The sequence below is a fragment of the Pleurodeles waltl genome, chromosome 4_1 (assembly GCF_031143425.1).
Source record: "Pleurodeles waltl isolate 20211129_DDA chromosome 4_1, aPleWal1.hap1.20221129, whole genome shotgun sequence".
NCBI lineage: Eukaryota > Metazoa > Chordata > Amphibia > Caudata > Salamandridae > Pleurodeles > Pleurodeles waltl.
Genome location: NC_090442.1, coordinates 282,605,271 through 282,622,397, shown reverse-complemented (window position 1 = coordinate 282,622,397; position 17,127 = coordinate 282,605,271). Strand labels below are relative to the sequence as shown.

General features: G+C 48.5%; 1 protein-coding gene across 3 annotated transcripts in view; it reads left to right on the top strand.

Moving 5' to 3' along the window:
- The window catches only part of PTPRB (protein tyrosine phosphatase receptor type B), a 335,571-nt gene that overhangs the window by 113,676 nt on the left and 204,768 nt on the right, over nucleotides 1–17,127 (top strand). Inside the window, exon 1 of one of the 3 annotated variants that reach the window (XM_069228338.1) lies at nucleotides 14,831–16,897. The exons of the other annotated variants lie outside the window; for them this stretch is intronic. Within the exon in view, the coding sequence (XP_069084439.1) occupies nucleotides 16,844–16,897 (54 nt within the window). The 5' untranslated portion in view covers nucleotides 14,831–16,843. Of the gene's footprint in view, nucleotides 1–14,830; nucleotides 16,898–17,127 lie in introns of those variants that run through there. 3 annotated transcript variants of the gene reach the window in all.

Below are 17,127 nucleotides of genomic sequence, written 5' to 3'. Positions count from 1 at the left end.
GTAGAAAGTCTTTCACCTAAGGTAGGTGCAGCGAGTGCCGTATCTCTGGACACGTGTTTCTGGCTTTTGGCCGTCATCAGCAGAGAGCGTATGTAACTGAAGGGGTCGCTTGAAATGCTGCCAAACGTCTTCACAGGTTTTTGTACCACTCAGTAGGCACACAGGTGCATCGCCAGTGCTCGTCAGCAAGGGGCTCACGGGAGCCGTCATTTAGACATCCCAAAAAAAAAAAGGGAGCACACTGCCTTGCATTCAAGCGGAAAATAGCCCCAAGGCATCATGGTAAATGCAGTCATTTAAATATAAATAGCAAGAATTTTTCAAAAATGATTCACCCTAAGTAGGTGCAGCAAGTGCTGTATCGCTGTAGAAAGTCTTTCACCTAAGGTAGGTGCAGCGAGTGCCGTATCTCTGGACACGTGTTTCAGCTCTCTGCTGATGACGGCCGAAAGCCAGAAACACGTGTCCAGAGATACGGCACTCGCTGCACCTACCTTAGGTGAAAGACTTTCTACAGCGATACGGCACTTGCTGCACCTACTAAGGGTGAATAATTTTTTGAAAAATTCTTGCTATTTATATTTAAATGACTGCATTTACCATGATGCCTTGGGGCTATTTTCCGCTTGAATGCAAGGCAGTGTGCTCCCTTTTTCTTTTTGGATCTCTCTAAACTCCTGTCTTCCCAGGAGCAAGATAGGTCAGAGGAAGGAATTGTCCCCTACCCTGACTCCAGAACAATGACGGGATACTTTTGACACTTGCTGGGGCAGTTTGCCCTTCACTCACTGACTCCAGGGCTCAGCACTTGTTGCAGCCATGATATTAAAAAAGGGGAAAGCATACCTGTCAAAACCAAAATATACAGGCTGTCTGAGAAAGTGAGAGCCTGTATTAAGGATGGGGTGACCAAAATGCTGGAGTTAGGAGTGATGGAGCGCTCTAACAGCCCTTGGTCCAGTCCAGTGGTTATGGTAGCCAAGGCCGCCCCACCTGGCACCACACTAGAACTACAGCTTTGAATGAATTACTAAGGGCTCAGCTCAATCACTAAGACTGGTGCTCACCCCACCCCAACTTGATGAGCTCATTGACAGGTGAAGGGCTGCCACGTTCCTGAGTACATTTGACTTGAAATCAGGGTACTAGCAGATTGACTTTACCGATGGGGATGAAGAGAGGTCTGTATTCCTCATCCCAGAGGCCACCTTCAGTTTAAAGTGATAGCCTTTGCTTTGAAGAATGCCCTGCCACCCTCCAGAGGCTGGTCAACTGGGTCCTGGCTGGGTTGGATGATTTGAGTGCTGCTTACAAAGACAACATTGTGGCCTTCTGGTCTAGCTGGGATGAGCACCTTTACAACTTCCAGGAATTGCTTCAGGCCCTGCAGGGGGCAGGCCTGACTATCAAGGCCAGTAAGTGCTAGAGAGGGCAGTTTTAAAATATGTACTTACGGCCCCAAGTCGGTGAGGGCAAGGTGCATCCCCTCCAACCCAAGAACTATCCTGGCTTGGAACCCTCCCCCCCCCAATACCCAGAAGGAGGTAAGAGCCTTCTTAGGCCTCACTGATTAATACAGGAGGTTTGCAAAGGGATGTGTACCATTGTTGCCCCTTTGACAGAACTGACTTTTAAGAAGAAACCCAAAAAGGGAATCTGGACAGAGGCGTGCTAAAAAGCTTTTGATACCCTAAGGGAACCAATGTCCACAACATCAGTGCTCAAGGCACCTGACTTCTCCAAGGAGCTTGTAGTACAAACAGACTCTTCAGAGCATGACACTGGGACTCTGCTCTCACAGCTAAACAAGGTTGTTGATGCTTGGACCAACTGGTAGTCTTCATCAGCAGGAGGCTACCTCCCAGGGAAAAGAGGTGGATTGCTATTGAAACGAAAGCCTTTGCAGTGCTCTTGGCAATGAAGAAGTTGAGACTAAATTGGGTTCAGATAGATCACAGGTCCCCTCAGATGGCTAATATAGATAAAGGTTGAGAATCCTAAACTGTTAAGGTGGTGCATCTCCCTCCAGAGAAGGCACATGATGATTGAACATGGCCCGGAAATGGACCATGCCAATCGTCCTTCCAGATTTTTACACCTTAGAGATGAGAACTCCTATGAGGGTGGGTAGTTCTCTCTACTTTCAGCTCGTACGACACATGTTAGACATGATATCCTTGGTGCAGCATCCCCCAGAGAGATTTGTGCTGAACTAGTTTTTGTTGGCATTAGAACTCTGCATTTCCTCTGGGCTAACCAGAGGCAAAGTGCTTGAACTCTCTCCTTCAAGCATGATAAAATGGGCATACACCCAAGAAGCACATTTAATTTACTTATACCTCCTTGGTAAAATGGTACTTCATGTATCCGGGGCCTGTAAATTAAATGCTACAAGGGGGGCTCAGCATGCATTGTGCCATCCACTAAAGTAGCACTGTGAAGCATGTCCATGTAGCCTGTATTGAGGTTTTAAACTGCCACTTGGATCTAGCAAAATAAACCTTTTTCCAGGCCTAAGCCTTCTTTTTATATACATACGAGTCACCCCATAGGTAGGCCATAAAGGCTCATAAGGCAAGGTGCATAATATGTTTTTAAAAAGGACATGTCAGTTGAGGTTTTACATGTCCTGCAATGAAAAACTCCTAAAGTTGTCTTTCATTCTTGTAAAGATATCTCTCCTATAGACTAACACTGGGTTACCTTATTACACTTAATAAGTGCTAACTCCTGTTTGGGACCAGATAGAGAACTGATGTTTACACTCAAATGAACTGTAATCTAAAAAAACTCTTTAAGGGTAAAGTCATCAAATTTTAAGTTACTGTTCTGACAATGCCACATTTGGAACACAGGAGGAGATGATAGAGTCTCCAAAAGTGGGGCATGAGTGATGGATTCCTAATAAGACAATTTGCTCTCAGGAATCACAGATGGAAGAGCCATTGTGTTTCGGCCAGTTCTCTATTAATGCCTTATTTAAAACAGGCCTTTAATGTTTTGCTCTTTCTGTAGTGTTTAAATATAGAAATGGGGGCCATGGATAAGATGGCAGGCAGTTAAGATCCATTTCGCCGTCTCTCTGTCCTCACCACTGAAAGCATCGCCTAGTGACCTGCCTGCCGGACAAACTCACCCCCAGGAACCGCACTAACCGGTGGAGATGGACTGACGAACACGACTACTCCGTGATTGTTCCTCCTGGTGCAGTGACTGCTAGCGTATGATGGGGGCTCCGAGAGCTGCGGGCCTCTGCAGACCACAAGATGGCAGCTGCCGACCCCTGCCGGGAAACGGTGTGACCACAGTGATTGGGTCGGTAGACTCAGCCACATCCCACCCAGGGAGCAAAGGAATCCTCTGCACCCAGCTGGACCTGCTTTCTGAGAGGCCCTTAAGTGGACCCCGCAGAACTAACCATTGGCTAGAGCTCCCCCTCTGAGCATGGACTGGACTGTGTCACACTTGGATGCCCTTTGCCTGGGGTGGTAAAGTTGAGCGGTCGTCCTGCCTGGGGCCTGAGGTTCTTGCAGGGGCTCCCAGGGAGGCGGAAGAGATGGTGGACGTGTGTGGGCATGCACCAGCAGACTTGCATGGCTCGCATCACCTAAGTGGGGTGGTGTGCTGGTGCCCCCAAGGCCTTGTGTGTTGGGCCCTGCTGACTTGCACTTCAGTGAGGACAGAGGATCGAGGCCGTGAGGGCCCCTCTGGACATTTACATGTCCTGGGGTCAATCTCCCCAAGAAACCCACTGACTATTTGCGACATTAGCATGGCCCACAATCTAGCCCTCCAACATAACAACACCCGGTTAGTGGTGAACTGTGGTTGCGTCCTGTATGCCCAGGGGATGATGGAGCGAGAGATTTGTGGACTTTGTACTTGATGCCTGCTGTGATTGTTCCAGGGAGCGGCTCGGCCCTCATGACCTAGGATTCCTGATGATGGAGTGTCTGTGCCTTTCACCCCCCCCCCCCCACCCTCTGGAGTGGATTGCAATGACAGAGCAGGCCCTGCTCACAGACTGGTGGAGACAAAGTACTGGGGGCCAATGAAGAAGGCCCGCTCTGGAGTACGCTGTTTTTCCTTCTTCTCCACTGTTGGCTGTGCCATCTCATCATTGCACTGACTCTGTTGAATTGCGGGGACAGCCCTAGGCGAGGCCCAGCCCTGACCTCAGGTGAGTATCCTTAGAGAGGCCACTCTCAGTGGGGGGGACACCTTCTCCTCATGATCTGAGATAGTCATCAGAGAGTGGCGATACAGCTGCCTCTTAGTGGAAAGTGCAGTCATGGCACCAAGGGCAAAGATGGGCCGCTCCCTCCAGGACATGCTCACCAAACCTGTCGGAGGACCAACTGGGGATAGAGCACTCATGGTGGGGGCCGAGTACCACCCTAAGACTGATTACGTTGGGGGACCAGTGATGCACTCTTTTCTGGAAGCTTTATTTGCCTCTCTAAGCGATGACCTGCAGGCGGTCAAGAAGGACCTCTCCTCTGACCTTTGAGGGGTGTGCCAGGACCCGGATTGGGTTGGAGAGAGGGTCTCCGCATTGGAGGACAAAGGCTCCGGTCATAGTGTGGTGACTGAATGGCTGCAGCAAGAGGTGCTCTGGCTCCAAGTCTCCAACAAACAGACCTTCAGTAACACACCGAGGACCTAGAAAACCATTTTGACAGAATAACATCTGCATTCGTGAAGTCCTGACCATTGCCGAAGGAGCTGATCTGGGGGAGTACGTGGAAGCCCTCTTCCGTCACATCCTAGGAGGCCCGACAGAAAATTAGATAAAGCTTAACCGGTTCCATCAGGTCCATCGAGTGGGACCGCTGAGGTCCTCCTGCAGACATTTTAGTGTGTGTTCATAATTTTCAGGTGAAAGAAACCATCCTGCGCAGGACCCGCGATATCTATCCGCTCCAGTTCAGGGGCCATGCACTCTTGCTATATCAGGATCTCGCGACAATTACACTTCAGAAGCGACACAACTACTGCCCAGTCCATTCTCACCTGAGGAATGCCAGTGTTTCCTACCTCTGGGGACATCCGTTCAGGATCATCTTCCACCTTGAAGGCAAGCTCTGCAAACTCAGATCCCTCAAAGAGGCTTGCCGAGTGCTTGGCATTGAGGATAGCTCTCTGGGGGAACACTCGACCAGCCTACAATCCACGCTGTCTGGTGATACCAACAAAACTGTTGCTCCTTGATGCTGGAGGTTCTTAACTCCAGAGCATTCTATTACAATGGGTAGGGCTAACAGAAGCAGAGACGGGTCACTGAGGTCATTTGGTTTTGAACTGATCCAACCAACTCTTTCTTGATGAGACGACACCACTCTTCGAGGGCCCTTTGGTGGTTATGGCCTTGCCTGCCTGGTTCACAGTTTACTTATGTTTTCCATGTTCAATGGACTGATGCAAGTACTTGAAGTTGGTTTTCTTATTTTGTTTGTTGGGGGGTTACATTAGGGTATTGTCTCCTTCATCTGACATGGTCATCCCTTGGCTACTTACTTCTTACTCTGGCGGATGGATGTGGGGGCAGAGCTCTATTACTGCATGCCCACTTAGCTCCGTGTGAGAATCTACTTGGCACTCGATCCTCTTACTCTGATATCATGGAGCTTAAGATTACTAGCTTTAATGTACAGGGCCTCAACAATACCACTAAAAGACTAGCTGTCCTTTCGCTCCTTGAGTGTCTGGCAGTGACGTTTGTCTCCTACAGGAGACTCATTTACTCTCTAAGGATGTACATAGAATGCAGTCCACATGATTTCCATGTCAGCTCTGCTCCTCCTGCCCTGCAAAGAAAGGAGGAGTAGCCATTCTCTTTTCAAGGGGCTTCAAGGATGACATTCTATCTACATTAACTGAAGTTAAAGGGCACCTCCTAGCTCTTCGAATCAGGGTGGGGTCCTTTCACTTCACTTTTCCCTGGTCAATGTTTATGCCCCTAATGAAAGCCAGGAATACTTCATTACGGGCTCCTTGGCTTCTGTGCTGGGGGGACATGAATCTGGTTATGGACTGACGTGGACTGCTCTGGACAATGCTCTGACCAAACCGGGGCCTTCTCAGCTGCTGGCCTTCGGTGATTCTCGGACTGTGGACTACAGGACATGTGGCGGAGACTATACTCATCATCTAGGAACTATCCATTCTACTCATCTTCACATAAGACATACACACTTAATGATCATTTCCTAGCTGCCCCACCCCCTGCTAGAGCTTATATCTGAAGCTTCTATAGCCCCACGCTCACTCCCTAAAACGCCCTCCATCCCTGTCTCTTAGACTGCCGTCTCAACACAGGAGTCCCCATTGGCGTTTGCGGGGTACTTCACTGCAAACCCAGCCAACAATTGCCTCTACTGGTAGGGTAATTCCTTCCTTCCTTCCTTCAAGCTAAAAATACTGGGGAGGTCTCCCTGGCATCTGTTTGGGAAGCATTGAAGATGGTGGTGAAGGGGGAGCTTATAGCTGTCTCAGCCGTGGAAAACCGCCGTCGCCGTAATAAAAGGCAAAGTCTCAAAAGAACTGTCACTGAATTAGAAGCAATTCATAAACCAACAGGGTGTGGAAGGAGCTAGAGAGGACTCAGCTCTTTCTTAAGTGCTTTGATTTAGATAGAGCAGAATATGCTATGATAAACCTCAAACATACATTTTATCTGGAGAGCAACCAATGTGAGTGTATGCTGGTGCACCGCTTATACAGCACAATCCCTTCTGGATTGGTGAAGAAGATTTGCACTGGCTCCTCCATGGAGACTTGTTCGGATGAGGGAATAGCATCAGCCTTTCGGGCCTTCTTTGGTTCTCTCTATGCCACTGCTGAGGCTCTGACAGAAACCCCCAGGGATACCTCCAAAACGTCGCTCTCATTTCTTTCCCTGAGGCAGTGGACGCGGTACTGAAGCAGCCTTTTCACCTACAAGAAGTTATTTCAGACATAGGGCACTTAAAACCAATGAAATCCTTGGGGCCTGACTGCTTCACCTCACAATTTTATAAAACTTTCTGCCAGGACCTAGCCCCCTTGTTCACCCGACTATATAACTCCTTCACTGAGTCGGGTTCCCTTTCGGACTCCATGCTAGAGGCTGTTATCTCGGTTATTCTGACACTGGGTAAAGATCCAGCCCTCTGCAGATCGTACACACCTACCTCTCTCTTAAAAATAGATGCAAAGCTATTTGCCAGTATCTTAGCACACCGCCTTAACCCACTAATGCCCGATCTGATTGACCCGGATTAGATGGGATTTATCACTGCACGCCACTGCAGCGACAACACGAAGTGCCTGCTGCACCTTATCAATAAGACTCATCAGTCATGCAAAGAGGCTCTACTGTCCATCAATGCAGAAAATGTGTTTGAACGTGTCCACAGGCCCTATCTCTTTGAAACGCTATGGAAGTTTGGTATTGGTGAGCGCTTTTGCAAATGGGAAGGTAATGTCCACAGTGCCCCCTGAGCCTCAGTTAGGGTAAATAGTGTTTTGTCTTCATCATTCCCCATCTGTCGCGGCACATGCCAGGGTTGTCCACTCTCCCCACTTTGTTTTGCTCTGTATATGGAGCCCCTGGCGCAATGGCTGAGGGACAACCCAGACATAGCTGTGATTCCTTTCAGCAGTGAACAGCGTCTGATAAGCCTATATGCTGATGATGTCATCTTATTCATTGCTGAACAAATGATCTTGCCCTCTGCATTGGTTGAGGAGCTACAAGCCTTTGAGGAAGTCTTGGGATTATAAGTGAATATGCAAGAGTCTCAGATTTTTAATCTCTCTGTTTGTCCCACCCATGAAACTGCCCTACGATCCTTGTTCCCATTTGAATGGGCGGCGAATGCCATACCATACCTGGGCATCTCACTAGCCCGGATCATCTCTAAAACAACAGCCACTAACTACATGATTCTTGCTTCTCAGATCCGCATCGATGTGTCCAGTTGGAGCCACCTTTGTTAACCTGGATGGGTAGAATTGCAGCGATTAAGGTGACCATGCTTCTGTGCATTTTATATTTATTCCAGAACTTACCTTTGACCCAACCACCAAATGCAGCCCTCTCCCTCCAGCGTGATGTCTACAAATTTATATGGGGTGGCCGGAAACCCTGCCTACACAAGCACTTAATATCATGCCAGAGGAGGGACGGTAGACTAGTGGCTTCATCTGCTTCTCTAGTACCAAGCCACTCAAATGAGATTCATAGTAGAATGGAATTGCCTGTTCTCGGAGAAGCACTGGACCTTTATGGACCAATCGGAAGCAGGTTCCCACATATGGAAGGATGTCTGGCTTCCTTGTAAGCATAGGGCTTGGGGCTTATACTCTTCCCCGGTGACAAGCACTACACTTAAAGTATGGGACTCCGTAGCGATCAGGGCAGGCCTAACGACCTTCCCTTCCTCCATGACTCCAACCCATGCTAATCTGGACTTTGTCCCTGGGTTGAAGCCAGAACTGTTCCGACGCTGGCAAGATCGAGGGCGTAAATGGATAGGGTCCCTCTTTGACTTTCAAGGACTTATCCGCTCTGACCAGCTCAAAGCTGACTATTCCTTTAGTGACATAGACTGCATACAATATCTTCTACTGCATCATTGGGTGATGGGCCCTGGACTCTGCAGGGAGCAGGACATCCAATGACCCCCTTTAAGAAATGGTTACTCCTTAAATTTGATGACAAACATCTTATAACCGAGCTCTATAGGTTACTAGGGAGTGAGCAGACCCTAATCAAATCCAAGGGGCAGCTTTGATGGGAAGCAGAGTTGGGCAGAACTCTTTCTACTAAAGTTTGGGAAAATATTTTTATAGAGCATACCACAAGGTGCAAAATATAGCTAGTGCTGAAACTGCATATAAAAGTATTTACTATTGGTATCTGACCCCACTGAGGCTGCAACAGTGGAAAATAGGGCACTTGAAGGAGCGATAGCAGGGATGTGGCAACACCTCACCTTGCTAACCTTTTGTGGCACTGCCTGAAGCTCACCCGATTCTGGGAAAAAGTCTTACATGACATTGACTCTTCCTTCAATACAACCGTTCCGAGGATCCCAGCTTACACCATTCTAGGACTTCCGAATCCATGACTTACCTCCTACACTCCGAAAGAGATAGGCAAATGGCTTTAGCCCTGGGGCCAGCAGATTGGTGCATACTCTCACTCTGGGGCATAGACAGAACACCAGACCACACCTCCTGGTTGCATAAACTGTGATTCACCCAGGGGATGGAGAGGCTAAACTGGACTGCACCTTATATACCGACATGTGGGCACCCTTTATCTACCTCCTTTCTTCTGAGTTCCAAAAATTGACATGCCCAACCTACTTGTGACTACTCTGTTTGATACAAGATATGTCCCCAGAGGAGACCTTAGGTACCACTGGGGCTCCCATGTCCTCTACATCCACAATCTGACTTAGTTTTGTGCCAACATAATTGACCACATAGCCACTATACAAAAGGGGAATTGGGAGGGTGGGAGGCGTTTTTTTCTCCTTCTCTCTTTGTTGTGGTCCATTTTAACTGCCTAAGTTATGCTGTCAGTCCCAGGGTTATAGGCAAAAGCTGAGTACAAGAGTGTACCTGGTCTTCCTTCCTTGAACGCAGCCTGCCCATTGGGTAGGCGACATGCTGTGTATTTACTACCGATGGCAGGCTACTAATAATAATAAATTGAATTGTTCCATAAATATAGATGTAGTGGCAAGCAACTTTTATTTATAAATGTTATCATTTGAGTTTAACTTTTTTCCCTTGAACAACTATTAGGAAGAGTTACTGTTCACTAGTTTGTTTAGACTTTCTGTTTGTTCTAATTCCAGAATGTTTTGTCTGGTTAATGTTTACTTTAAAGTGCTGCATGAGAGTAGCAGTAATCAATCAATCAATCAATCAATCAGAGTTTTCTAAAGCGCAGCTACTCACGTGTTAGGGTCTCAAGGCGCTGGGGGGAGGGTGTAGCTAGTACCGGAGGTGGATTAAAAAAGCCATGTCTTCAGTTCCTTCGTGAAGCTGGGGAGGGAGGTGGTTTGTCTGATGTGGATGGGTAGGGCATTCCAGGTGGTGGCGGCGAGGTAGAAGAAGGAGTGTTCTCCTGTTCTGGTTTTCCTGGTGCGCTGTGCGCGGTGCTTCTGCGAGAGAGAGCTGGGCAGAGGGTAGGGACCTCTGGGGTACATGGAAGTTGAGTTGCTGGTGAAGGTAGGCAGGTCTGGTGTTGTGGAGGGCTTTGTGTGCGCAGGTGAGGATTTTGAAAGTGATTCTTTTCTCGATGGGGAGCCAGTGCAGTGTGCGTAGATGTTGTGAGATGTGGCAGGGTCGGAGTCGGTAGAGGATCAATCTGGCGGCAGCCTTCTGTATGTTTTGCAATTTCTGGGTGAGTTTTTTGTTGATTCCGGCGTAGAGTGCGTTGCCGTAGTCCAGTCTACTAGTGATGAGGGCATGTGTGATGGTCTTTCTATGCTCGAGGGGGATCCATTTGAAGGTCTTGCGTAGGAGGCGGAGAGTGCTTAAGCAGGTGGAGGTGACTGAGTTGATCTGATGGTTCATGCTGAGGTCAGGGTCCTGGATGATTCCAAGGTTGAAGGCTTGGCTGGCGGGGGTGGGTGGGTTCCTGAGAGTGGGTGGCCACCAGGAGTCGCTCCATGAGTTGGGTTGAGGGCCCAGGATGAGTACCTTGGTCTTGTTTATGTTGAGTTAAAGGCAGCTATCTCTCATCCAGTTGGCACCTGCTCTCATGCCCTCGTGGAAGTTGTGTCTGGCCTTGTCTGGTTCATTGGAGAGGGAGAGGATGAGTTGGGTGTCGTCAGCGTATGAGATGTTATTTATTCTGTAGCTTCTGACGATGGTGGCTAGCGGGGCCATGTAGACGTTGAACAGCGTGGAGCTGAGGCAGGATCCCTGGGGCACTCCGCAGGTGGTGGGTGTGTGTTCTGCGAGGAAGGGGCTGAGTCTCACTTGTTGCATTCTGCTGGAGAGGAAGGATTAGATCCAGTTGAGGGCCTTGTCTCTAATGCCGGCTTTGTAGAGTCTTCTTATCAGGATGTGATGGGAGACTGTGTCGAACGCTGCCGAGAGATCAAGTAGGAAGAGTGGCGCCATCTCTTCCTTGACCAGTAGCGAGCGGATGTCGTCTGTTGAGGCTTTTTCGGTACTGTGATTTGACCTGAATCCAGATTGGGAGATATTGAGGATGTTGTGGCTTTCTAAAAACGTGGTGAGTTGGCTGTTGACTACTTTTTATATGACCTTCACAGGAAAAGGAAGTAGGGAGATGGGCCTGAAGTTTTTGAGGTTCGTGGGGTCAGCTGAGGCTGTCTTGAGGAGGGGGTTGATCTCGGCATGTTTCCAGTCGTTGAGGAAGGTGGCGGCAGCTAGTGAGCAGTTGATGTAAGGCAGAGCTTGGGGGCAATGGTGTCTGCCGCTCTGTTGAAGACGTGATGGGGGCCTGGGTCCGTGGGGGCCCCGGAGTGTATGGACTTCATGGTTTTCAATGTATCTTCAGTGGAGAAGGGTGTCCATGTGGAGATAGTAGGTTTGTTGGTGTTGGTGGTTGGACGGGGGGTCTGCGCGTGGGTTGTCCTTGTTGAAACTGTCATAGATGGTCTTGATTTTCTGGTGGAAGTAGGTGTTGAGTCTGTCACATAGGTTCTGTGAGTGTGGGATGTCCGTTGTCTCGCTGTTGGGTTGGGCGAACTCCTTGATGATTTTGAAGAGTTCCTTGCTGTTGTGTGCTTGTGAGGACATCCTGTCTTGGATAGCCCAACTGCCATTAAGTAGGGAGGTGTGGAGGAGAGGACAGCTGGGAGGCTGGAGAAAAAAACGGTGCGAAAAAAGGGAGCGGGCCACAGGGGTAGTAGTGGCAGGGATAGAGCGCGAGTGAGAGGAAGGGGGTGGGGGCACAGGGGCCACAGCGGCAGGGGAGTGAAAGAGGGGGGGAGAGTGAGATTGAGAGAGAGGGAGCGGAGTGAGGGGAGAAAAATGAGGAGGAGAGGGTGAAACGCAAAAGGCACAAAAGGAACACAAAACACACAGAACACGGAAGGAAAAGCACACAAAGAGTGAACAGAGACAAAAGAGAAGAAAAGAGGCAGAGGGCAGCCCAGTAGAAGAGCAGAGCTCTCCCACTAGACACCGGGGATGAGGCGCAGGCAGAAGCCTGCGGGTGGAGGAGGGCCTCGAACTCTTGACAGAGGTCAGAGTTCAGAGGAACAGAAGGGCCTACTTTCGGTGGAGCTACTAGATGGCAGAGAAATTCACTGACTAGGTCAGTGTGGTTGCTCCAGTAAAAGGATTAATGCACAATGCGTACCTCCAGTCTTGACATGAAATTACAATATGGTTCTTTACTTTCTGTATATATCTCACGCACACATCATCTTTAATAAAACAGCACATATAAAACAGCAAGACAATCAGATCCTGATGCTAAGAACACAAGACAATTAACTATGCCTAACACATAAGAGCTTTTCATTATCAATCTACTGCTGGGCCTAACAACCTATAAATGTTTTACTATGTGAAGAGGATTCAGTTTTATGTAGTTTTTGGTGATGTTGATGGGCGTGAGAAACTGAGTTGTTGGTTGAGGGGGTGTGAAACCCTACTGAAGCAGCAGACACAAGCTTTGTCAGGGTTAATCACAAAAGGTCACTAAATTAAGCTGTGCTTAACCCTCTGGTAGCTTGGCACAAAAGCAGTCAGGCTTAATTTAGAGAAAATGTGTAAAGTATTTATGTAGCACACAAACAGTAATAAAGTGAAACAACACAAGGAAAATCCCACACCAATGTAGAAAAATAGAGCAACATTTCATAAATGAGTGACAAGAATCCAATCAGTAGAACTGGAGATTTGCAATTTCAAACATTTAAGGAAAGTATAGAGCTTAAAAACACAAAGTGCTACACGTGGTTATGTGCTCATGTGAGACTAGTGCAAAGAGTCCAGCTCGAGGTGGAGAGGTCCGCGAGAAGCAGAGACAGCGTTTCGGGTGGCTGGATTCCAAATTCCAGTGAGTGGATAGGTTTAAATCGGAATCAAGTTTGTTCACAAATCCTACTTCAATGTCCTGGTTGAGGCCGATTTTGAAAAGACCACCCTCTAAGATCGGCTTTTGAACAATTTCATATACATCATTTCTTTCAAGCTATTGAAAAGGTTGTAGTTCAACCGCTGGAATCACATGTGTAAGCCAGTTAACCTCTAGATGTGTGGCAATCTCTTTGTCATCCAGGTAGTGCATCTGAAAGAACACTCTTGGCTGAAAGGAAATAACTGCACGTAGAAGGATAAATGTCTAAATGCACAGGTGATCATGTTAGACTCTGCGAGTGTATCTCCTAAAAAAGGGCGCCTGAATGTCCGAGAAGTTGAAAAGTTACTTAGCTTAGTTCCTTTAAAATAGAGCGTTATACTTGCCACTATGTTCTTATATGTGCATGTCCCTTTCCACCTACTTGCTGTATTTGTAGTTGGTGGGAGTCAAAGTGGGCCCAGACTAGACCAATTGGAAGGCCCCTCCAAGGCTGTCAATCAGTACTAGCATGAATTTCAAGAGTATGCCCCTGGTGAACAAGCGCCTCTAAAACAGGATTCCAATCGAATCGCGTGCCATGGGAAAAAAATGGGGAAAAAAATTTGATCACAGTATTTTCGAGGCCTTTATGCTGAAAGAAATAAAGGAAATAAATGTTCTTCGATGTTCAAGTGAGATAGATGTAACTAGTTTGTAGCAAATGTCACTTGCTCAATTTCTCACAAAGTAAGCATAAACATTATGTAAATTGAGTTCAATAAAGGTAATTCATCGAACCTTTTTTCTTCAAAACTGGTTCACAGAACTTACGAAAATAAAATAGCAACAGATCCTCTATTTGCTGTTTGAAAAAAATGTCCCAATGAAGTTGCTTTTGTTTTTTCATTTTTTTGGATTGTGTATTATTTGATCCTTAGTTCGGATTTCATGAAACGCGTAGTGTGCACTCACTTGGCAGGGCAAATGACATTTACTTCCATTAGTGAAAACCGGCAATCTGCTCTAGTCAGTCGGTGAGAATCACGGTGCATAGTTGCCCTGTAAATCGTAATACATTAAATACGGATTCCGTTTGATTTATATAGGTGAGTGGGAAGATCGTCCCTAGCCTCCAGACCCCCCAGTGGGTGCCCACTCGGCCGAACTCCTCTGTGCACCTGCGTGGCACCCTGACACGTGTATTTTTGCTTTCAGCAAACGGTGCTGGACAGTGCACACCGACTCGCTTCCGAAAGAAAGCAACGACTTTAGCATAGCGCACTGAAGCATGCAGTGACTTCAGACGCCGCGTCTAGCCTCGGAACACAGATGACCGCGGAGTGGTCGGGCTCACAGACAGCGGCCCGCCAGCTTTCCTTGGCAGCGCCTCGCTGGGAAAGCGCGCTGGACCAGAGAGAGTCAGACCTTTAGGGTGAGGCTGGTTTTGTGAAGAGTAAAAACGCAGCATATAATAATAGGCTGCACTGGAAAGAAAACAAAACGGCCCCACAAATAGCCATCGGGACACGAGGGGGAGATAGGAGGAAGGAAGACGGGTGGGGAAGAGGAAAGTGAGAAGGGCCGAGGGACAGCGGTCAGCGGAGACCAGGAGCGCGGGTGGAAAGTGAGAGTCCAGTCTGGACCGCAGGGGTACGGTCAGCGTCGAGCGGCCGAGAGAGCCGAGGCTGTCCTCGGAGAGCTGGCACTGAGCTCCCTGGCACGGGCGGGTCACCCGGAGGTCACCCCTCGATGGTGGAAGGAGCAGGGTGCATTATTCAAGGGACACGGCTGGACAGGGCTGGCAGAGGAGGGGGAGAGGCGTGCCCTGGCTCCGGGCCGGGGCTGCATCCCGCTCGGGTCCCCAGCACAGTATTGTTCCTTCGGAGGGAGCCGAGGAAATGGACTCCTGATTGCGGAAGTGGATGGAAAGGGCTCGGCAGGCCGAGGTCGGCTCAGAATGGCAGCGTGGGAACTGCGAGAAGCTGCCTCCTGCACCCTGTGCCTGAAGATCTGTCCGAGCTCCTGTGCCCCCTGCAGCCCCTTCCCTGGAACCAGGCAGGGCCCGGACCCGCCGCGGGACTCAGTCCCCTCACGCCCTTGGATGCAGCTCGCCTCTTCGCTGTGCTGGATGCTCCAACTTGTCTGAACTCCCAGGTTTTCTGCTGGGTGCGACAATTGTTCTCTAGTCTCAGCTCTGCAGCAACTGATCTGAACTCCCAGCAGTTCAACAACTGATCTGAACTCCCAGCATTTCAACAACTGTTCTGAACTCCCAGCAGTTCAACAACTGTTCTGAACTCCCAGCAGTTCAACAACTGTTCTGAACTCCCAGCAGTTCAACAACTGTTCTGAACTCCCAGCAGTTCAACAACTGTTCTGAACCTCCAGCATTTCAACACTTCTGAACTCTCAGCATTTCAACAACTGTTCTGAACTCCCAGCAGTTCAACAACTGTTCTGAACTCTCAGCATTTCAACAACTGATCTGAACTCCCAGCATTTCAACAACTGTTCTGAACTCTCAGCTCTTCAACAACTGTTCCGAACTCAGCATTTCAGCATCTGTTCTGAACTCACATCCCTGATCCTGAAAGTAAAAACGGATCCCCAGATCTACTGGAAGTAACACGCGCTATGAACCCTCATTTCCATTGGAAGCAACTATCTGCGTGTAGCCGCAGTTGAGCTCCTTAGTGCAGCAACTGTGCTGAAGTCTCCATTCTTCTCCTGAATGCAAAAACAGTCCTGCACCCCCAGCTCTACTGGAGGCAACACCTGTTATGAACCCCCCAGCTCTACCAGATATATCTGCTGTTCTGAACCCCCATATCTATTCGATGCGACGGCTGTTGGAAACTCTCCTACCTACTGGACGCATTAGCTCTTTGGAACCCCAAGTTCTCCTGGATGCATTAACTGTTCTGAACCCCCATATCTACTGGATGCATCAGCTGGTTTAAACCCAGAATTGTCCTGGATGCATCAGCTATTCTGAACCCCCAGTTCTTTTGGATGCATCAGCTGTTCTGAACTCCAAGTTCTCCTGGATGCATCAGCTGTTCTGAAACCAGCGTCCCCCCAATCTTCTGGTTGTATCAGTTGTTCTGAACGACCAGTTCTTCTAGATGCATCAGTTGTTCTGAACCCCCAGTTCATCTAGATGCATCAGCTGTTCTGAACCTGGCGACCCATCTCATGGATGCATCAGCTGTTCTGAACCCCCAGTTCTCCTGGATGCTTCAGCTATTCTAAGCTCCCCTCTGCTTGGCTGGATGCTGCAACTTGTCTGAACCCCCCGCTCTTGAACCCTCGGTTCAGTAACAACTGTTCTACTCTTCTTGCTTAACTTATGGGAGCAGCGATTGTTGAGATCCCCCTAGTTTTGGTGCCAGGACTTTTATGAACCCCAATTCTCCTACTTGATGCAACAACTAGTGTGAACTCCATGTTTTGTACTGGATACAACAACAGTTCTGACTGATCTGACCCCCTACTGTTGTACTGGATGTGACACGTTTTGTGAAGGCTCAGACCTTGTCCTGGATCCAACAATTACTCTTAATTTAAAACCCCTTCACTGAGTGGAACAACTGCTTTAAATCCCAAGCCTAGATGGAAGACATAGTCTGAACTTCCAGTCTTCTTGGACTCAGCCTCCACCGGAGACACCCCTGTCCCAGAAGGGTCGGGTGGTCTCTCCTGTCCGCGTGACACTGCCACGCCTGCCCCCTGGATGCCTGCTCTGTGCCTTGTGATGTGTTGCTCCAGGGGGAGGATTATTCAGTAAAGAGCACCGACATGCTGAGATATGTGTCTACATTTCCATTGTGGATTATACTCAACTGTGCCAAGGTGAGCTGCTCCCATGGCTGGGCGTGGGGATCAAGCACCCCAGAAAACCACTGACCACAAACACTAGACATTACATTGTTAGCACTGAGATAGTGTAACATTCAAAGCAGTTACACTGTGCAGTATGGGCACAAAGCTTGCTATAAGCACTTCAACAGTTATAAGTAATTGACTAGGTTCACAGACAGTGTATTACATGCACTTAGATTGGATTTTATAATTAATTAGAC